Genomic DNA, 22,737 nt, shown 5'->3' with positions numbered 1-22,737 from the left:
TTCCTTAGAAGAGTTACAGAAGTGTAGAATTACTGAGTCAAAAGGCAGAGAAATGTTAAGGTTCTTGCACATTGCCCAAATGCTTCTGAAAATGTTATAGCAAGTTACAGTTCCATCAACAGTGTCTGAGAGTGGCTGCAATGTGTGATTCTAAACTCACTCTGTTCCTTTTCAAATGCTGGCTGAGCAGCCACGGGATGGGCGGGGGGGGGCCTGGGACTCTGGCCATCAGTGTCACCAGCCAACTAGGCTGGCTGCCACATCAGGCCTCCATCGCCTCAGCACTCACAACAGTGTCCCCAAAGGTAGGAGGGTATTTCTGCGCATACGCTAAAATCAGGGGAAGTGCACCCGGGTGGCTCAGTCGGTGGAGCACTGGACGCTTGATTTCAGCTCAGGTCATGATCTCAGGGTCATGAGATCAACCCCCCCGTCGGGCTCCTTGCTGAGCGTGAAGCCTGCTTAGGATGCTCTCTCTTCCCCCTGCCCCCTGCTCTCTCTCTCTCTCTAAAAAAAATAATAAAGTAAAATAAAAATCAGGGGTGATGCCAGATTCTGGAATGGGCTTTATTTTCTCTTAAAATGAGCAGTAAGGTGATGAAGAGAAAAGAGACAGACATATCAGGGAGACTTTTCTGCTGCCCTTTTTGTTACCCTAAAGGACCCACATTGGCTATGGCCTTTGAATTCGTAAGCTTTCTTTTTTTTTTAAAGATTTATTTATTTGACAGAGAGAGACACAGTGAGAAAGGGAACACAAGCAGGGAGAGTAGGAGACGGAGAAGCAGGCTTCCCACTGAGCAAGGAGCCCAATGTGGGGCTGGATCCCAGAACCCTGGGATCATGACCTGAGCCGAAGGCAGATGCTTAACCGACTGAGCCACCCAGGCGCCCCAGCTTTCATTTTCTTTAAAAAACAAACAAACAAACAACACTCTAAGCAGATCTCATGGACTCATTTTAGTGGTCGGGACAGACACCGGAAAGTCATCCTTGACATTTCTTCCTTTTATGCCCCATAGCTAATTCATCAGCACATGCTGTAGGCTTCCCATTCAAAATGTATGCAGAATCCAATCTCATGGTGCCTCATCCCCTTGGTCCAAATCTGAACAATGACAGTGGCTTTTCATTTTTCACGGATAAACGCAGGATGATCCCTTAACATATGTCCGACTATTTCACTTCTCTGCTCAAAAGCCTCCAACGGCTTCTGTCTTTCACAGAGAACAAGCCAAAGTGCTGACAAAGGCTGACAGTTCCTCCATGCCCCAGGCTCTCTGCCACCACTAGGGCTTCATCCTCCAGGACTTTCTGCTTTTTTCACTCTGCCCGGCTACCCTGGCCTCCTTGCTCCTCCTCGTTATGCCAAGGACACTCTGCCACAGGGTTTTGTTCTTGCTCTTCCCTCTGCTCACAACACTCTTCCCAAAACCACATACAGCCACTCCTGGCTCGTTCCTCACTTTAAGAGTCAACTTACCAAATGCATCTCGGCTGACTGCCCTGTATAAAGGAGTGCTTCTAGTCTTATCCCCTTACCTTGATTTAAAAATTTATTTACTTGTTTATCTATCTCACTGGAATATAAACAAGGATTTTTTTTTTTTTTTTAGATTTTACTTATGTATTTCAGAGAGAGAGAGAGAGAGAGAGTGCGTGCGCGTAAGCATCAGCAGGGGCAGAGGGAGAGGGAGAAGCAGATTCCCTGCTGAGCAGGGAGCTCGATGAGGGGCTCGATTCTAGGACCCTGGGATCATGACCCGAGCCGAAGGCAGACGCCTAATGACTGAGCCACCCAAATGCCCCTCTTGACCTTGTTTTAGGATGCCTCAGCAGTGGCTCTTTCTCTGAACAACGTCAGCACCCACCCCAGTAAGAATGCATGGCACATTTCTACTAGTTGCGGTGGTGTCATCTGTCCTTCTGGGAAAGGTCACACGCAGATCTCAGTGACGTACTTAGAAACAATACATGTGAATCAGTCTGTTCATTTTACCTGTTTCCATCAACAAAGGAAGAAAATATTGTGTGATTAGCGTTAGGAGGTCTTTTTAGGCCTCCAATGGGGAATTTGACAAGGCACATACCTGTTTTTCTTCATGATATGCTCAAAGGGCCTCAGAAAATCTTTCTGGAAACGAAAGTTGGCTAATTCTCCCTTCTCGAGAAACTTCATAGAGAGCTGCCTTAAGGAGTCAACAGCAAAGATCGCCACGTCTTCATTGGGGTTACAGCCAACCTGAGCAGAAATGGGAGGCGAGGTGAGATAGGCACAGTACAACGATTGTGGGTGTGGGCTTCTGAACATCAAGAATGGACGGCCTGCCTTCCGAACAAATGCTCTGAAAAAACACACCTAAGGAGAAAAGAAAATGGTGTTTCTTGGCTATGACCTGGACAATTCTGTTTTAAGGTTAATGATGAAAGATCAGTGCGCACATTTAATTAAAAATGCTTTCAAATGTGCGCTTTACTTTTTTAAAGACTGTGGCAAATACACGTGAGACACGACAGTTACCATCTTAACCATTTTGAAGCACCTAGTTCAGTGGTGCTCAGGACATCCACACTGTTGTGCACCACATCTCCAGAACCCAGCAGAGCTGAAACTCTATACCCGCTAAACAATTCCCCATGTGCTAATTAATTTTATCCAAGTATACAGGACAGGTCAAAAGACATTAAAGTCTCTGTAAAGCCTTTTTTTTTTTTTCCTTTAAAGATTTTATTTATTTATTTGACAGAGAGATAGCGAGAGCAGGAACACAAGCAGGGGGAGTGGGAGAGGGAGAAGCAGGCTCCGCCAAGCAGGGAGCCCGATGTGGGACTCGATCCCAGGACCCTGGGACCATGACCCGAGCTGAAGGCAGACGCCCAACGACTGAGCCACCCAGGTGCCCCTCTGTAAATCCTTTTCATACTTGCCTATATCTGTTGCCTGATTATAAACGAGTATTGTTGGCCTCAAAAAATTCAGCACAAATATTAAGGCTTTTCAATTTCCTTAAAATTGTACTTGTCTATAGTTTACCTACTTTTAGAGACTGGAGTTATGGGTATGTATTTGGTTGGCGCTTCTCAGACTTTTCCCTCAAGAAGAGTCCCTCAAGCAAAGCAAGGGAATGTTTCCCACCAGAACCCCTGCCAAGGATCTGGGGCATCTTGCAGTAGCCTGCTCCAAGCAAGAAATTTCACTGGCATGTGGTCTGACCTGAAAAGGTTTTATTTTTAACAGAAGTAATGTTGCAATATCACTTCAAATAAAGAAAAATTGGAAACATCAACAGGAAATAGTTACATAAGGGTATGTTCACAGACACGGAGTAACATTTGGCAGTTAAAAAGAAATACGTCCAGCCTTTAAAAAAAAAAAAAAAAGAAGAAGAAAATTCTATCACATGCTACAACATGGATGAACCTTGAGGACATCATGCCAAGTGAAAGAAACCAGTCACAAAAGGACAAATGCTGCATGATTCCAGTTATATGAGGTAGCGAGAGTAGTCAAATTCATAGAGACAGAAAGCAGAATGGTGGTTACCCTGGACTGGGGGAGGGGGCAGGGCAGAGGAAGGAATGGGAAGCTAGTATTTCGCGGGTTTGGAGTTTCCATTTTACAAGATTTCTGAAAAAAGAGCTCCTCAGATCTGTTGCACAAAATGTGAGTGTACTTAACACTAATAAACTATACACTTATAAACGGTTAAAATGAAAAATTTTATGTGTATTTTACCACAATCTAAAAAAGAATAAACTCATACATACTAATAACATAGTTAAATATTTAAGATTCCTTGCTAAGTGGAGGAAGCAAGTTACAAAATGATATGTGCAATACCAATTATGTTTTTTTTTCAAAAAAGCAAAAGAAACCAAGACAGTATTATCTGTATTTCTGTGAGTATATACATATACACGTGCATAGAAAAATGTCAGGGTATATACCAAACTGGTAATAATTAGTTTTGGGCAGGGTTCAATAGGGGAGTGGTGATGGTCAAAAGCGGCTTTAACGGTCATTTTTTTTAAGATGTTTATGTCATGTTCATTAAATTAAATACTAATAAAAAGAGTATTCCTCTCCTAAACATCAGGATTCAGGAAATCCTGTAGCAGGAATACACTCCATGCTTATCGTGCAGCTCTGCACACCCCAGGACGCACACGTGTCCTAATTTAGAAGAGAAACATGGGACTGTTCCCAAGGCTCTGCTAGAATGCCAAGAGCTAAGTTACAGCTGTACTCAGCCATTCGCTTCTTCAAACCTACGAGATTCTTATTACACGGAGTAACATTTGGCAGTTAAAAAGAAATATGTCCAGCCAACCAAATATATACCCATAACTCCAGTCTCTAAAAGTAGGTAAACTATAGACAAGCAGAACATCTTCCTGAGGTGGTAGAAAGAATGAAGACTCCCAGAGGGAGCAACTGAGTTTTCCACAACTTTGTGCTTAGTGGCTCTGATGAGATGGAACAGACACTGGTAATGAAGGTGATAACCATGAAATGTCTCATTACTATCTGTCAGCCTACATCCTGAGCTGCCCGTAAGTGACCCACAGATAACCAAGGACTGGCACCTAAAGAGTCTTGACAACAGAATTGCAGGTGGGAAAAGTAACTTGTACAAACTGATGTTCTCTCCTGAAGAAGTCCCACTGAACATGAAATCCAGACTCCGAAAAGCTGGGAAAGGCTACCAAAACACTTTTGGATTATTACTTCTGAGAGAAAAAAGGATTCCACGGCTGCTAGTGGAAAGATTTCACGGAACAAGTGAGCAATGTCTGCTCCAGCTTAGTGGTCACAGGCTTGAATGAGAATACAACCTAAGGTACAGTAATGGTAATGGTTCGCATTCCCTTTCTCCAGCAATTTCACACCAATTCAGTCAACTGGTCCACTAGGAAGTTATTTATTCAGAACAGTGAGAAAGATGGTTGCTGAGCTGGTTGATTACTCTAGGTGACAGTGCTACCATTCACTCGACAAACAGTTGCTCAGGGTCATGTGCAGGCTCTCGTGGCTGTGTCCTCCCTGAGGATTCAGATGAAAGGTCACCTGCTTCTTTTTATAAGTTTCTTCCATTCAATGGAGAGAGTGCAATTCTCTTTTGGATAAACTGTTTTTTACTCACAGTACTTTTAAGCATCTGTATTACAACTCTTCATCTCCAGGAGTGAGAAAATTGCTTTGAAATCATGGAGTATGTTTTGGTAGGAAATAGTGCTATTAAGCTATCACTTTTCTTTTAAGAAGTTAATGGAATCACAGATGCATAAACACACACAATACATATACATTCTGACTTTTAAAAGTCTTTATGTGTGCATGTGCCTATATGTACGTGATAAAACCTCTAGCGGAGAGGAACAAGGGTAGTCTGGTTTTCTCTCAGTAGTTGTCAGTTTTAGAACACACAAATCTTTAGCCTGTGTTTGATGTAAAAATAAATGTTAGTTTTTTAGGGATGCCTGGGTGGCTTAGTTGGTTAAGCACCAACTCTTGATTTCGGACAGGTCATGATCTCAGGGTTGTGGGATGGAGCCCCATGTCAGGCTCCATGCTCAGTGGGGAGTCTGCTTGAGATTCTCTCTCTCTCTGCCTTTCCCCTAGCTTGCATGGATGCATGCTCTCTCTCTCTCAAATAAGTAAGCAAATCTTTAAAATGAATGAATGAATGAATGAATGTTAGTTTTCTCAACAAAGGTTTCAGAAGAGTGGTGGCAACAAAAGCCAGAATATAAGAAGCAGTGACATTAACAGTGAAACTATATAGAACATAACTTAATCTTTGGTCATTCAGAAGACACTAGAGGATTTTGCTATGTGTTCAAACATCAATGCTTGTCCAGTGACTATATGATTTTGTGGTGTTAGCCTAGATCCTGGATATGGGATGTTAAAGTATTTTTAATACCACTAAGATTTTTTTTTTTTTAAGATTTTATTTATTTAACAGAGAGAGAGACACAGTGAGAGAGGGAACACAAGCAGGGGGAGTGGGAGAGAGATAAGCAGGCTTCCCACAGAGCAGGGAGGCCAATGCGGGGCTCGATCCCAGGACCCTGGGATCATGACCTGAGCCGAAGGCAGACGCTTAACGACTGAGCCACCCAGGCACCCCAATACCACTAAGATTTTAATTTCATACTCCACGAGTTCTAGCAATACCTGAATATGCTCCACAGGTAAAATGAATTATGAGTATCCTCTGCTTCATGCAATGTCACACTGCACCGCTTTGTTGTTGTTGTTTTTTTTTTTTAAGATTTATTCATTTGCTTGAGGGGGGAGGAAGAGGGGCAGAGGAAAAGGGAGAGAGAGAGTCCCAAGCAGATTCCACACTGAGCACACAGCCTGATGCAGGGGCTCAATCTCACCACCCTGAGATCATGACCTGAGCTGAAATCAAGAGTCGGACACCTAACTGACTGTGCCATCCAGGTGCCCCAGGTACCACTTTGCTTTTATGAAAGACCTACCTTAGTATCTATTTTCACTAACCAAAAAAAAAATCCAAAGAGGATTTTTGCTTTTACAAAAGTAACGTGAGAAGTGAAAATGACATTCAGCATTTGTTTTGCAGCGAGCTGTTACAGAGGCAGCATGCGGCCGGCAGCAGGAGGGGTGCTGCCAAGTCCGTTCCCCGCGAACTCCACTCAGCATCTCAGCATTAAGCCACCAGCGCTCTGAACTGTGTCAGTGAGCATTTGGGCTTTATCTCGGTTCTGTGCATTGTTAGCAAGATGTGTCCTAAAGCATCAGAAAAGCCTAAGAAAGGTTATTTTTGGGGTGTGGGAATGCTCAACAATTTTTTCATATAAATTAATGGTAACTGCCTCTCTGCTTTACACCATCTCGACTTATGAAAGGTTTCATAGCAACGTTCTACTTTTGGATAACAGGGAAAGCTGTATAGCTACCTAAACTCTCTCTCACTTCCTCCTTGAGTATAGTTGCCTGCCTTTTTCTGGACACCGATGGAGTGGTTTTTGAATTTGAAGAGTTACCTTATTGAAGTGATCTCCAATCACATGCCATATTCGCGACCACTGCAACCGGATCCGATTCATGTTGTAGTATGATATCTCCACAATCTTCTGTAAGCTGAACATGCGGGGGTGGTGTGGGGAAGCCAGCTCGTCCATGGACACGGCGCACAGCCAGCGGACAAAGTCAACTACAGGCCAGACCCAACAACACATGCGAGGCTTCATTAGTAATGGCCAGACAGCCACAACATGAGGATTCTGTAGTTGTCACACGTGAGTGACAAATACATACCTATGGCATTTCCATCCAGTCTAGTAGATCCAGTAAAAATTCTAGGGAGATAATTCCAGACACAATAAAATAAAAGTTAGATTCGGAAACTGTGTTTCAATTTCAAACACTGAAGAAAAGGCAAAAAGGAAGCATTTCAGGTCTGGCACCTCCACTAAAATAAATGACTGAGGCATCAGAGGTACAAAACTGGTCAGTGAACCCAGAGCACAGATGCCTATAATGGTAGAAAGAAAAAGTGACACATCAAAAGGAGGAAGGGAGAGTAAAATGTAACAGCATGTGATGTCACAACACTGGGAGTGGGAGAGTGAGGACCTCCAAAAAGCTGCTGCTCCATAAGACAAACAAAAAAAACTAGCAGAAAAAAGTTACCCAAACCAACTCTTTGAGGACTGAACTCTGGAAATTACCAAAGGCTGGTAAAATGTTTATTCAAGAAAAATGGCTCAACTTTGGTATAAATAGAGACTATTATGGTGTTTTAGGCTGGCCTATTTCTATTACTGTCTTCTCAATTCCTCAGGAATGTTGAAAGCCAACAGCTCTGAAGTCACGGTAACTGCGAAACCAGCAACTTAGCTCCACAGGAGAGAACACAACTATCCTGGAATTTCCCCCAAAACACCAGTCTCAAAGAAGTGACATTATGTGACCTGCCTGGCAGTACCCTGGAAACCCCCCTTTCCAGGATCTGTCTTTGACTCAGACCTCGTTTGGTGCAAATAGTCTTTTCCCTGGGGCTTTTGTCAAAAGCAAATTGTAGTAACTAGCTGAGGTGGCAGTCACAACCGGGGTAAACAAGGACCCCGCCAAAAACTTAAAAGGAAAAGCTGGGAATGAGACATGCACAGAAGGCTTTATTTTTATTTTTTTTAAAGATTTTATTTATTTGACAGAGAGAGACACAATGAGAGAGGGAAGCAGGGGGAGTGGGAGAGGGAGGAGCAGGCTTTCCGCTGAGCAGGGAGCCCGATGCGGGGCTTGATCCCAGGACCCTGGGATCATGACCTGAGCCGAAGGCAGACGCTTAACGACTGAGCCACCCAGGCGCCCTTTTTTTTTTTAAAGATTTTATTTATTTACTTGATAGAGAGAAGAGTGAAAGAGAGAAGAGCGAGACAGAGAAGAGCAAGGGAGAGGGAGAAGCAGACTCTCTGCTGAGCAGGGAGCCCAATGCAGGACTTGATCCAGGACCCTGAGATCATGACCTGAGCCAAAATCAAGAGTCGGATGCTTAACTGACTGAGCCACCCAGGTGCCCCTCTTTGTCTAATTCTTAGCTGATCACTAAAGCTAAATGAGCAGAGATAGTGGTCATGAGATCACGCTCTGCAGGGAGTCTGCTTGAGATTCTTTCCCTCTACCTCTCCTTCTGCCCCTCCCTCTGTTCACGCACGTGTGCTCTCTTGTGGGGGCTCTCTCTCTCTCTCAATAAATAAATCTTTAAAATATATGTATACAATTCAGTGGGTTTTAGTATATTCAGACTCATGTGGTCATCACCACTATCAAATTTCACACTTGGTCTTAGCCAAAAGGCCGAGAAGCTATTCCATTATCGAATTTCATAGCATTTTCATCAGCCTGTACTTACTATCAGTCACTCCCCATTTCCTCCCCTGCCAACCCCTATAGCCGCTAATCTTCATTCTGTCTTTATAGATTTGCTGATTCTGGGCATTGCTGTATTGTCCATTTCTCCCTTTCAGTTTTATTTGTTCTGCCGTGTGACTTTGGGGCTTTGTTGTTAGATGCATATATGTTTGTATGTTTTCTTGACAGATTAAACCTTTTATATTATAAAATGTTCTTTGTCTCTACTAATGATTTTTCAATCTCTTGTCTTACATTGGTGCAGCCACCCCAGTTCTCTTTTGGCTACCTTTTGATATGCTATGTCTTTTTTATTCTTTTACTTTCAACTTGTTTGTGTCTTTGAATCTAAAGTGAATCTAAAGTGAGGGCGCCTGGCTGGCTCAGTTGGTAGAGCATGTGACTCTTGATCTCAGAGTTATGAGTTCAAGCCCCACACTGGGCATTATAGCTTACTTAAAAAAAAATAATAAAAAAAAATAAAGTGAGTTCCTTTGGAAAGCAGATGGTTGGACCGTGTTTATTTTAGTCCATTCCACCAATCTCTTCCTTTGGATTAAAGTGTTTTATCTATTTACATTTAATTATAATTTAATTGTTGATGGGTAGAATTTAGATCTGCTCTTTTTCTCTTTTTATAAATATCTGTTGTGTCGTTTTTGTTCCCCATTCCTTCATTATCACTGCCTTCTTATGTGTTAAGAAATTTTCTAGTGTATCATTCTACTTTCCTTGTTTCTTTTACTGTATTTTTTCAGTGTTTTTCTTACTGATTGACTTGGGAATGATTAATAACATCTTAACTTTTAACATTTGACTTTGAATTAATGTCTACTTAATTTTAGTAGTATGAAACATCCTGGCTCCTATATTGCTCCATTCTCTGCCCTCTCCTTTGTGCTGTTGCTATGTAAGTTTTTTGTTTACACATACCTGCCCATCAACACAGATTGATGACGATTACTTTCGCCATCCTCAAATCAGATAGATTAAATGAATTACAAATGAATTATTTCCCCAGGCATCTTCACCAGTGCTCTTTACTTCTTCAGCTCCTTTTGAGTTATTATCTTTCCTTTGATTTCAACCTGAGATCATGACCTGAGCTGAAATCAAGAGTTGGACACTTAACTGAGCGACCCAGGCTCCTCCTGAATTGTACATTTTAAAAGAATAAGTCTTGTGCTATGTGAATTATATCTCAATTTAAAAAAATGTAATGGCACACAAAATGATGCCGGGCAAGACTGCTACTGTCCATGATCTGGCTAATGCAGAGAAACAGAAAAGCAAGAATTGTGATTAATAGAAGAATAAACATTTTGTACTTTTAGCCTAAACCTAACTGAAAAATGTGAGGAAAACCCATCAAAAGTATGTTACAGACAGTATCTCTGTTGGAGAGAAGCAGGGAAGCAACAGGAACAAGGTAATCAAAATACACTAATAAAGATTTTAAAATACTAAGAGGATTGTTCTGAGAACAATACAAATTATGCCCCAAATTCTATACTCCTACCACCTCAACACTGTCTATATTTAATACTGTGGAATCCGTCATTAACCACATGAACAGCAGTGTACATGATTATTCAAGGGTACTTTTCAGGAGTTGATTCATTTTAGAAAATTCATATTTTAAATACTGCTATCTAATGAATGTCTTTGAATAAGAATACCTAGATTTCTCGTGGATGTTTAGTTTCAAGTAAACAGGTATCATGGAAAGGTTCTAAGGAAAATGAAATGCAAACTATCAACGTGGCCACCTCTCACTCGTAGATAGGCTTTACATCTTAAACCCTTCTTGGAATTTTTTTAATTAGAAATTTCCGTTAAGGGAACAAGGTAATCTAAAATATCAGCACACGCAAAAACGCTTGTTTTTAAAAAGGTCACAAATACAAATGAACATGAAGGTTATTAGTAGCTGTGGATCACGTGTGCTACTTCCTAGTTTGAATGATCTAGAGCTCACAACACTTACAAGAGTCAAACAGATTAAGAATCCACTAACTACACAGAGGATGTGCCACGCTACTGGATAGTCCAGCTTCGCTGGAGAACAAAATCATTACCTGTCTACAGCTACAACCACACTCTGCGAGCTGGTCTCACCAACCGATTCCTGGAAGCTGGCCATCTGTCTCTTATCCACTCCACCACTCACCAAATTACCTGAAACACAATGTGCAAAATCAACATTGCTTCAAAAACAGTCAAGTATTTAGAACAAAGTATTCTGTGGCATCAATATGCAGAGACAAGAGACATAAGAGAATGGTTTGCAGGCAAAACAAAACAAAAACACCCTCAACTGATGACAATAAAATTAAATGTAGGTTTTGGCATTTGGCATTTAAAATACATTCTTATTCTTAAAATACAAGCTCCCTTGCTTGTACCAACCACCTCCCTTTCTTCAGTCTTTCACATTTTCATAGTATTGAATGCCTACATTTAGGACAACAAATACAAAATTAAGCAGCACTAACTTAGAGCTCCTGGAAGACGGGACAGCTTATACCTGCTCAATGTGTGGTGTGCTTTCCAGGACTTCACTCCAGCCGTCCCTGCATGCGCCCTAAGAAGCAGGTGCTATTACAGCTTCCCCCTTTCATACAGTCTGTGGTTTTAACCGTGAACCTGTCCTATTCCAATCAGTGCACGTGGGACCTAGGAGCCTGCCCTAGACAAATTAAAATGTATAAACTGAGTGCTTAGAATGTGGTCCGGCACTTTTGTTTGCCTTATTTCCTGTTAGATCACCGACGGGAGCCTCTCGATTCAATGAGAAATCGTTCTACTTTCAGGAGAATGAACATGGAAGAGACGTAATGTACTTTTCAAAATCTAGAGATACACATACCCATTCCTCTAATACTAGGTACTAAAGCTGTAGCCCTTCTAAAGCAAATGGCTTCTACCCCCAATACACTTCTAGGCATAGAAAGAAAAGTAATGCACCCTGCTGAATTTGATAAAATAGGCATTTACTCAACAGTTTAATCAGTTAAGAGAGCCAAAGCAGCACTTCCACTTCCATTAATAAACATACTGTCAGCTGGCACACAAGGAAGAGCTGGTTTACGGGACAGTCCTGCTGAGACAAGAAGCGTTTCATTCCGGTTAACTTGTGACTCCATGACGGCCAGCCGTGGGGCCTGGTGTCTTACCAAGGCCAAGGCCCATGAACTCTTCTCCCACCAACGTGTGGCCCTTCAGGCTCCCTTCTCTTTCACGCCCAGATCCAGACAGGTAGCGGGTTTTCACACCGGTTCCTATCAGCTGAGCGAGCTCCAGCTGGCTGATGCATTTCAAGATCTAATGAAAAGAAGGCGTGAAGAAATGAGTTCCCGTTTCTGGCCTGAAAAGGTCACTGCAATCTTAGTCATTCGAGAGCTCTTTGAAACACACAGCTCTTCGTCAGGTGAGAATGAAATCCCAGGGTCTCAGGATGGTTTTCCTAGTCCTCGCGAGGCAACCCACTGACTGCAGGCCTGGAAGACAGACTCCACTATTGTTTTTTTCCAAACTGTTAAAAAGTAAAAGAGAAAATGACTAAAAGAAAAGCTGGTACAATGGAGTTATGCGATATAGATGTTTAATTATGCAAATGTGATAAATGCTCCAGAAAGAGAGAAAGGCTGTTTGACTGGTGCAGGGAGGGAATCCCACCCACTGTGCTACCCATTAAGTGTGCCATCTGATCTGACTTAGCCCCCCTCACCTCCTTTCTATTCTACCTCTCAGACACAAAATGCTAGCCTCCCTGCTGCTCCGTTAACTTGACATGTCTCGTCCTACCCCCAAAGCCTTTGTATTTGCTGTTCTTTATGCCTAGAACATGTTCCTTATGCTCTTCCCCACGGTTCACTCCCAGCTTAGATTCCCAGCTCAGACACGTGTCCCTCAGAGACCTCTCTTGACTGCCCTGAGACTGCATGCACACCGCCTCTACCACCATCTCCTGGTCACACTACTTTCCCCCTTAGCCCTCACCACTTTTTGGCATTATGCCATATATTCTCTTGTTCTCTGCCTTAAGTACCAACAGGGCATCAACACTGTCTTGTTCACTGCTGAATCCCCAGCACTTAAAATAGCTGGTGATTTTTGTTTGGTTAACTGAATGGAGAACATGCCCTAGAATGGGTGTGCAGTCGGAAAAAAGACTGTAGCTTCCGGCCCCATGGGGTGGTTCTGGGGTGGAGAAGATATACCTGCACACAAACCTTTTCTCGACCGGAGCTTATCTGAAGAAACAGAAATGGGTCTCAACTTCTACTGGAGGAAAAACTGGTCGCCAGAAACTTATCGAGGGACAGCATGGAGATCTCCAGGTAAGCCCTTCCTAAGGGATTTTCATGGGAACTTCTGACTAAAGCTGAGTTTTGCCTTTTGTGTTGATGTTACGATCCAATCTCAGAGTATGGGAGTCCACTATAGCACTGAGCACTGCTTGGTATTGTTACTTATAAACGTCCTGTTGACTGCGAAAGGTATTTACTTCTACTGGAAAGAGCCATGCCCTGATTACTCCACATACAATGATACCACTAAATTATTACCAGTAAACTGTTATTAACTCCCTTCCTTTTCCAGAAGCTGAGGATGGCCAGCGTCTCAAGTATGTCAACAACTTGCGGCCAGGACTTCTTGGCTCCAGCCTGGTTTCTCAAGGTTTCTGACCATCAAATAGGTGGTAATTCATTTTAACATTTCTAGGTGCTGCTATATACTTGGCAACCAGCAGGAACCCCATCGAGATCATGCCTCCCAGATTAAAAAAAGTTCTATGAGAGAAAGCAGCTATTTATTGATTCACTACGTGTTGTGACTCCTCAGAAAACAGGAAATTACTTCTTAAAAACAAAACAAAGAAAAACAACAACAAAATGGCTCCTGGCTGGCTTAGTTGGTGGAGCATGTGACTCTTGATCTTGGGGTCCTGAGTTTGAGCCCCACCCTGGGCACAGAGATAACTTAAAGAACAAAAACAAAAACCAAAACCCAACCAACCAGCCCTCCCTACCCCCACCCCGTACAACTTCATCTTTTCTAATATGGAAAACTCCAGGGTTGCGGTGGAGAAAGGAAAGGCTGGGTGAAAGGGGACAAAGGTACCTGCCAAGATGAGTGGGAAGAGGTGGGCTACCATCTCCTGAGCCCTCACTACCTGCCAAAGGCAGTTCTGAGCCCTGCAAATGACCTCCCTTCACCTCATGGCAACCCCACGAAGGTACGGCCCGGGGACTAAGGGACGTGCATGCCACACACGCAGGCAGAGCTGCAAACCCACACCGGACCCCAGCAGTCCAGCTCTGGGCCTTCCCCCTTAGGAACCGACCCCGCGGGGGAGGAGGCAGCCATGTCCCCTCTAGGTGCCCACGGTCCCCGTCACTCTGCACACTCACCTCTACTCTTTCAGTTTTCTCCCTAAAGCAAGAAGCAATATGTGCAGACACCAGAGAAATCAGGTAATGTAATTTAAGGGAAAAAAGCAGAAAATAAATCGCCTGCATAATTCTATTACTCAGGATGTTAACAATTTTCTTTATCCTTTTCAGATACGATTAGGAGAGAGATCAGGCCCCCAGCTTTTTCTAAATCTACACAGGGACGTTATGAGCTCCCAGGAGGAGCCCAAGGGCTTGGGGCAGTGCGCTCACGTGCAAACAGGAGCTGCTGGGGAGGGGGCTGCCCCGTGACATGGAGCATCTTAATGCACCCACCACAGCCCCAGAAGCTGACTTTCAGAGACGTGAGGATATGTGGATAAAGGAAAACCCAGAGTTAAAGCGAGGCTTGACTCTAGTTCCAGAACTGGAATTGACCAAAGATAGAAGACGGACACTGAATCAGAAAAATGCTGGGAGTCCATCTAACTAAGAAAAGGCATTTGCCAGGCTTTCAAAGGAAACGCACCTCGTGCCAGGAGTTCCCAAGGTAGTTGCCATCGGTGTGTGCCACTGTTATGAGCGTCTTTATGGTGTCGATGTTTTTCTGCTTCATTTCGGTGATGCTGGAGCTGGCTGTCAGCAGGGAGAAGCGAGCAAGAGCCTGAACATAGGCATCTCGCTCCAACTGCAACGGAAGTCCAAGCAAGAAAGCGTGCTGAGATTCCACCCTTAGCGTGCCCGTTGGCACATCCACAGGCCTGTGTGTGCACTGGGCTCCTGATACCTTCTGTACAAACACCACCTAACGGGCTTCACGCACATCAACACGCCAGTTATTCCGTGCTGACGTCCTCCTGCTACTGAACATCCCTGTGTGCCATGTGGCCGAGAGCCGGCTCTCTCCTTCGCAGCTGACCTCAAACTTAAATTCCACGTTCCCTTCCCTCTGGAGGGAGCAGGAGAGGAATCTGTTGAATGCTAAGATTGCCACATACACTCCAGTTTCTGCAACAATCTTGCAAGGTAGGCTATTTTCTCAACTCTACCGAGGAGACCAAGCATGTCTTAGAGAGGAGTTAGCTGGGCCAATGTCACGTGGCTAGAGAAAGGATCTGCAACCCAGACTGTCTGGTGTCAAAGCCTGTGGTCTTGGTACAGAAGAAAATGTCTAACTGTAAAATACATGGGAATAGAAGATTTGAGTTTTTCAATATAAACGGGTGCAAATTCTTACTTAGGAAGTGATGCATGGGACCGACAGCCTCCTAATTTCCTAAGAGTTTGAGAATTGTATTTTGTGTAGTTGCTTTAATTTTTCAAGATTCAAAGGCTTATAGACATATTCATTTTGCAGTATACTATCTGTTTCCCCCAGAGAAGACTTGGAAATGAAGGACATTATGATAAAAACTGATCTTAAAAGGAAAAGTAGGGCGCCTGGGTGGCTCAGTTGGTTGAGCGACTGCCTTCAGCTCAGGTCATGATCCCAGGGTCCTGGGATCGAGTCCCGCATCGGGCTCCCTGCTCTGAGGGGAGCCTGCTTCTCCCTCTCCCACTCCCCCTGCTTGTGTTCCCTCTCTCACTGTGTCTCTCTCTGTCAAATAAATAAATAAAATCTTTAAAAAAAAAAAAAAAGGAAAAGTAATATTTTAGCACTAGGGCAGCTAATTAGGCAGGTGGATAGGAAGTCTGTTTTGTCAAACCCAATCAAGTAGCTTAGACCCCACCTACTCGCTAAAGAAGGTTACATCCAAATCTCCAATTTTCTCCCTAATGAGGCTGTTGTCAGCACAAATCTGTGGGCTTCCTCTCAGCAGGCATGAGTAGGTAGTTTGCTGAGACTTTTTTGGCTAATTGGAAATGTCTGATAGTTTCTAAATTTTGCCAAATCTGAAAGAACACAGCCCACCACCATCTCTGGAGCCCTGCTAACTTCCACCCACCTGCATTCCAAAGATACAGGCAATCCGGATTGCACATCGGATGCCCTCCAGACACAGGGAGGCCACCTCCGTATCGTCACAGTTCTGCAGTCCGATGCTGTAGGCTGCCAACAGCGGCGTCCACACCAGCTGAAAGGAAGCGAGGTTTCCATCATGTCTAGAGTTTCAGCATGGAAAGAGCACTTAGAGGCCACGCTGTTAGTTATGAGCACAGCCAGGATGCCAAGTTCACTGCTATTCTGATTTCAATCTACTCCATTCACAATATTAAATGATTCCTCCTCAACTGTGGTCAAAGGTGTCACTATAGATATGCTCCGTACTAAATGTACAGCTCAAAAGGAAGGAAGAAAGATAAATAGTGGCTAGAGTGCCATCACCAGATCGACCTGCGCTGGTGGCAGACATCACTCATCAACTGGAGAGCCTACTCCTTGCCAAGTCTATTCAGGGCACGAGAACCCTTCTCTGCAGAGTGCAGGCAGGCAGGGCCAATCAGAGGCTGGCACACAAAATAAAATCTACACACAACTCATACTCTGTAAACTTAATTTCTTGAAAGGTTCCTAATTCAAATTATTTAGACTTGGGCGCCTGGGTGGCTCAGCTGGTTAAGCGACTGCCTTGGGCTCAGGTCATGATCCCGGAGTCCTGGGATCAAGTCCCGCATCGGGCTCCCTGCTCAGTAGAGAGCCTGCTTCTCCCTCTGACCCTACCCCCTCTTGTGCTCTCTCTCTCTGAAATAAATAAAATTAAAAAAAAAAATATTTAGACTTTACTTTTCCTCCAATTTTCCTGTGAATTCCCTGGAAATAAAGGTTCACAAAAATCTAGAAGTGCTCAACTAACAGGATATTGACAGCTACTATAAAAACACCTTAGAGAAAAATTATGTGCATGTCTATAAGGCATGTACCTTTTCTAGACATTTTAGAAACAGAGAGACTTCAGGATACTTTTATTTCCAACTAATTTCATCTGGTAAACTAACCCTGAGGCCACAGAGGTGAGAGGTCAAAATAAAACGACCTCTTTTGCCTGAATAATTCTTCATTCATTCAGTCCCCCAGCAGCCCCAACAGCATCCCTGTGTTTGTCCCCATTTTACCGACGATGAACACAGAGAGAGGCTGAGTAAGCTGACCAAGGTCACAGAGCTACAAAGTGGCAAAGGCAGGATTCCAACTAGCCATTCTGACTGTGGAGCCCACGCTTATGGCTGGCACTGGCACATCCCCTGCATCATCAAAGGGCTTCTGGGAAGAACCACTTGAGTAACTGTTCAGACAGAAGCACCCAGACCTGACCTTTCCTCTCCTCCACCTCTTCACCATTACAGAGGCACTGGTTAGCTTCTAGCTGGTCACCTGCAGAATCAGGCCGAGCCAGGTTCTAGCTTCTCAGGATACTCACTTTGAACATTGGCCGGACATGGTCCAAGTGAGTGGCGCTGGTGAACGGGGCCTTGGCATGGCTCACAGCCTCCATCAGAGCTTTGGCTGTTCTAGCCATTTGCTCCATCTCCAGGTTGTACAGCAGCCGTCTCTGTTTTTCACTAGCTACGCCTACAAAGAAATGAGAGTCTAATAGCAGCCGCTGACACCCACTGAGCGCTCGCTGTGGGCTAGGCACGGTTTTAAAAGATTTACAACGATTAAGTCACAAATCCTCCTGAGCACCTCTGTGAGTGTATTCCAAATATTACCATTTTACTGAAGGGGGAAATGAGGCACAGACAGGCTCAGCACCTTGCCCAGGGACACACAGCCAATAAGCAGTGGAGGTGGGACTTGACCCTGGCCAGTGTGGCTCTGCAGCCTGTGCACTCAATCTCTACGCTCTGCTGAAGCCGAGAGTGTCACGGGCCTTCCCTCACACAATTCTCATCAAGGTTGGCACCATCACCAGTGGCATTAAAGCAGTTTTAAGGAACACTGTGTGGGATAATTTAGCTCTCAGATTACTCATTTTAAATTCCTTCTTGTAACTAATCCCAAGTCTAGCAAGAAGATGGTTATGAGAGAATCAGCATAATCACCCTAACTGATTTAAACACATTTACTGGGGCGCCTGGGTGGCTTAGTCGTTAAGCGCCTGCCTTGGGCTCAGGTCATGATCCCAGGGTCCTGGGATCGAGCCCCGTGTCGGGCTCCCTGCTCAGCAGGGAGCCTGTTTCTCCCTCTCCCACTCCCCCTGCTGTATTCCCTCTCTCGCTGTCTGTCAAAAATAAATAAAATCTTTAAAAAAATAAACAAACACACTTACTATTCAGATACCTAGATACACAAAATTATCAGGGAACTTAATCATGCAATCTGATAAACTTGAAAATTAGGATTAACAGAAATAATCTGTCATTAGACCTTACTCTGCTTAGTAGATTTGGTCGCGATCGTATGCTCTTTTGTTTCTTTCATGGCAATTTTCTTGCCTTCTATTTCTTCATAGATGCTTGACAGATATTCTTCTGGGAGATCTTTACTATCGTTGATACCCCGATTCATTTTAATGTATTGTTCTTTTGTCATTTTATTTTTTACCTGAAATTAAAAAAAATTAAAAGCCATTTAGAAAACATCCAATGGCCCAAATAAAACTCCTTCTTTAGCTACTATAATATATAAATCATTAAAATATATTACCTGAGGGCTGTGCAAGTCTGTGGTTAGCATGATAATGGAGTATGCTAGGACATATGCAGTATCAGCACTAGCAAACAGGGTTTGCCTGGAAAAGAAGGTTCCAGATATAAGAACATGCACAGAGAAGAGGCTAATGGAGACACGCTGCACTGAAAACAGGCCAACTGTTCCACATGATGATGCCAAAGTAGTCAAGAGTGTTCACAGCTTTTTTGTTTTTTTGTTTTTTTTTTTAAAGATTTTATTTATTTATTTGAGACAGAGAGAATGAGATACAGAGAGCATGAGAGGGAGGAGGGTCAGAGGGAGAAGCAGACTCCCCGCCGAGCAGGGAGCCCAATGCGGGACTTGATCCCGGGACTCCAGGATCATGACCTGAGCCGAAGGCAGTCGCTTAACCAACTGAGCCACCCAGGCGCCCGAGTGTTCATGTTTTTATCACCATCGAATAATAACTAATGACCTTGAGTGTAGAAAAAGCTAATTTAAGAAATTGTGTCACGTTTTAGGTTTCTTTGAATAAAGCAGTTTTAACTCAAGTTTTAAAGATTCTCAAGGTACAGCCAGAACCCTGGATGAGGGTGTGGCAAGTGAGGCACCCAGAGCACAAAATGCACAGAGACCCTCACTCCGACCATGAGAGTGAGGCCCCCTTACAGTCTGCACCCTTGTGCTTCACCTACCTCACCCTGGTCCTGTTCCTGAGAGCATCTACTTTGTGCTGGGCACTGGGGAGAAAGAGGAAGAAAACTGTTGTTCAGAGGTGCCTGGCTGGCTCAGTCAGTAGAGCGTGCGACTCTTCATCTTGTGTTTGTAGGTTCAAGCCCCATGCTGGGAGCATTTTACTTAAAAAAATCTTAAAAAAAAAGAGAAAACTGCTGTTCAATTATTAATTATTTACAGCTTACATTACACACTGTAATACTAAACAGCAGAAATTTGAAAAAAAAAATTTATATTGTTCTACATAATATGCTTACGTCTGGCTTTTTTTGCCTTAGCCAAGAAAAGACAAAAATGTGTGGATACACAGTCTCAAAGTATGTGAGGCTGAAGCTACAAAAACTGGTCTGTCCAAATCATCCCCAAAAGGAAAGGGAGAAACTCTGAAGAACATAACAAAAGGTCTGCTTTTTTTTTTTTAAGATTTTTTTTATTTATTTATTTATTTATTTATTTATTTATTTATTTATTTATTTAACAGAAAGAGACACAGTGAGAGAGGGAACACAAGCAGGGGGAGTGGGAGAGGGGGGAAGCAGCCTTCCCGCTGAGCAGGGAGCCCGATTCGGGGCTTGACCCCAGGACCCTGCGATCAGGGCCTGAGCTGAAGGCAGACACTTAACAACTGAGCCACCCCGGTGCCCCAAAAGGTCTGCATTCTACCATGAAACAATCTAACATGTTTAGCCATTAAGAGAAACAGACCAAGGTCCCCAGGTCCACACAGGAGATATGTTCGAAGTAAGTAATATCTCCTCTGCCTTCACGGCAAATTCTGTGTTCACTGGGTTAAAATGACCAGATGCTGCCTCTGTTGACCATGCATCTAATGGGAATAGCTCGTTGTGTGCCTGGAGGATTAGAACCAATTAATATGAAAACCAAATTGACCTGAGAGGCAAACTGTTATTAAAATGTCTCTACTGAACAATTTCTACATCATGTTCATAGTATATTCAGACATTCTTCACTTCACGCCCAGGGGAAAGAGTGTGAGCTTTTGAGTTAGACAATCCGTATTCAATCCTGCTCTGCTACTTACCAGCTGATTAACTCTGGACAGGTTGCTCACTCTCCCAGAGCCTCAGTTTCCTCTCTAAAAAATGGAGACACTACTCCCAGGCTTGCCATTAATTAAATGAAATGCATGTAAAACCCATGGTATGGCTGACATATAGGAGATGTGTTTTTGGGGTTTTGTCTTGTCTTTAAAAGGTTTATTTTAGGGCGCCTGGGTGGCTCAGTCGGTTAAGCGACTGCCTTCGGCTCAGGTCATGATCCTGGGGTCCTGGGATCGAGTCCCGCATCGGGCTCCCTGCTCTGCGGGGGGCCTGCTTCTCCCTCTCCCACTCCCCCTGCTTGTGTTCCCTCTCTCGCTGTGTCTCTCTCTGTCACATAAATAAATAAAAAATCTTAAAAAAAATAAAAAAATAAAAAATAAAAGGTTTATTTTAGAGAGACAGAGAGATAGCATGTGCGTGTGTACACATAGGGGAGGAGGGCCAGAGGGAGAAAGAGTCTTTTTTTTTTTTTTAAGGTTTTATTTATTTGAGAGAGAGACAGAACACAAACAAGGGGAGAGGCAGAGGGAGAGGGAGAAGCAGACTCCCCGCGGAGCTGGGAGCCCGACATGGGGCTTGATCCCAGGGCCCTGGGATCACGACCTGAGCTGAAGGTAGATGCTTAACCACCTGAGCCACCCAGGCGCCTCAGGAGAAAGAGTCTTAAGCAGACTTCCCACTGAGTATAGAGCCTGACACGGGGGTCGATCTCATGACCCTGAGATCAAAACCTGAGCTGAAACCAAGAGTCAGACACTCAACCTACTGTGCCATCCAGGTGCCTCAGGAGATGTTTAATAAAGGTTAGCTCTCTTTAATTTCCACTTCCTACAAAAACATGAACTACCCACCAAAAGAGGACCTAAGATGAAATCATGCACTTAGGCAGGTTTTATTAGTTATGTAGCCATTTTTGTAACCTGCTCATCAGTATGTAACCAAAGAAAAACCCAAATCCTTGAGATCTACCCCATATGTTAGATCAGGGAGCTGTTCTTAATTAGGAAAGAGGTGCCTAAGCCCCTTCTCAACTCAAAATTACTCTTATCAAGATAGTGTGGGCTCTACCTGTGTAAATGTGGGCAAGTTACTTAGCCTCTCTGGTCCTCACTCTCCCTGTGTGCAGAAAGGGGACACAAACAGAAGCTGTGAGGTCTTACCTGAGATAATCCCTCAGCAGTGTCTGGCACATCGTAACAGAAACGTTAGTTGTTTGGCGCAGATTTAGAAAGATTAAACTCAACTCCCAACCAAACTAAGATCAGTGCTCTGAGGCAAGACAAAAAGATGACATGGAAGGGACTTCAACACAGCGCTTACCCCTGGTTGCACTCTATGTATCTTGCAGCAAATTTCTCCATTAGTCGATCAATCTTCTGGGCTTCCCCAGGTAGACGGAAACCTTCTAGAAATGTCCGTAGGGCTGAGACAAATTCCTTTTCGCAGAAGTCAAGTTGGTCCACGTAGGCATACATCACTTCCTTGTTGAACCTTGTGCTGTCTCCCAGAAAATCACCTACCTGGGTCTGAAACATACACATCCACTCACATCTAGAAATTGTCATATGTGAACCCACAGTAAAACACCCTTCAGACAGGGTGGGGAGGCAGAACAGCCTGCTCTCAACACCCAGAACAGGCTGGCCTGCTAGAAAAGCTGGGCGACTCCAAGCCTGCCCACCCACCCACCCATTCCAGGCTCAGTCTATCCTGTCTCAGGCAGAACAGGAGGAGGCACAAGAGACTTAAAGATGAAAGAATGATGGGACACACTCAGGAGGGAGGTGGGCTGCAGACAGTGTCCTTTGACTGCTAAGATGATATCATGCACTTAGGCAGGTTTTATTAGTTATGTAGCCATTTTTGTAACCTGCTCATCAGTATGTAACCAAAGAAGTTTCTAGCAGTCAAAGGACACTTCTAGTTCTGACACTGTTCCACCAAGTACACAACCCCCTCTTGGGAGCTTTTTGCCAACACTGGCCAAAGGAGTAAGTAGGACAGCTATAAACAAGGGAGTGGACAATAGCCACTGCGCTGAGGGTCAGCCACGCTCTAGGTTAAAGCTAGGCGGGG

The 22,737-nt window shown here is 43.9% G+C and overlaps 1 protein-coding gene across 2 annotated transcripts in view; it reads right to left on the bottom strand.

Moving 5' to 3' along the window:
• The window catches only part of ARFGEF2 (ADP ribosylation factor guanine nucleotide exchange factor 2), a 93,228-nt gene that overhangs the window by 24,576 nt on the left and 45,915 nt on the right, over positions 1-22,737 (bottom strand). For both annotated transcript variants that reach the window (XM_035025357.1, XM_035025356.1), the window contains exons 16-26: positions 21,982-22,187; positions 18,878-18,962; positions 18,604-18,775; positions 17,649-17,800; positions 16,236-16,364; positions 14,819-14,977; positions 12,067-12,214; positions 10,969-11,068; positions 7,295-7,335; positions 7,021-7,190; positions 2,091-2,242 (exon numbers count right to left, since the gene is read on the bottom strand). In XM_035025357.1, the coding sequence (XP_034881248.1) occupies positions 2,091-2,242; positions 7,021-7,190; positions 7,295-7,335; positions 10,969-11,068; positions 12,067-12,214; positions 14,819-14,977; positions 16,236-16,364; positions 17,649-17,800; positions 18,604-18,775; positions 18,878-18,962; positions 21,982-22,187 (1,514 nt within the window). The remainder of the gene's footprint in view (positions 1-2,090; positions 2,243-7,020; positions 7,191-7,294; positions 7,336-10,968; positions 11,069-12,066; positions 12,215-14,818; positions 14,978-16,235; positions 16,365-17,648; positions 17,801-18,603; positions 18,776-18,877; positions 18,963-21,981; positions 22,188-22,737) is intronic.

The sequence above is a fragment of the Mirounga leonina genome, unplaced genomic scaffold (genome assembly GCF_011800145.1).
Source record: "Mirounga leonina isolate KUSES-001 unplaced genomic scaffold, KU_Mleo_1.0 Mir_195, whole genome shotgun sequence".
Classification (NCBI taxonomy): domain Eukaryota; kingdom Metazoa; phylum Chordata; class Mammalia; order Carnivora; family Phocidae; genus Mirounga; species Mirounga leonina.
This window is presented reverse-complemented; position numbering and strand designations above follow the sequence as displayed.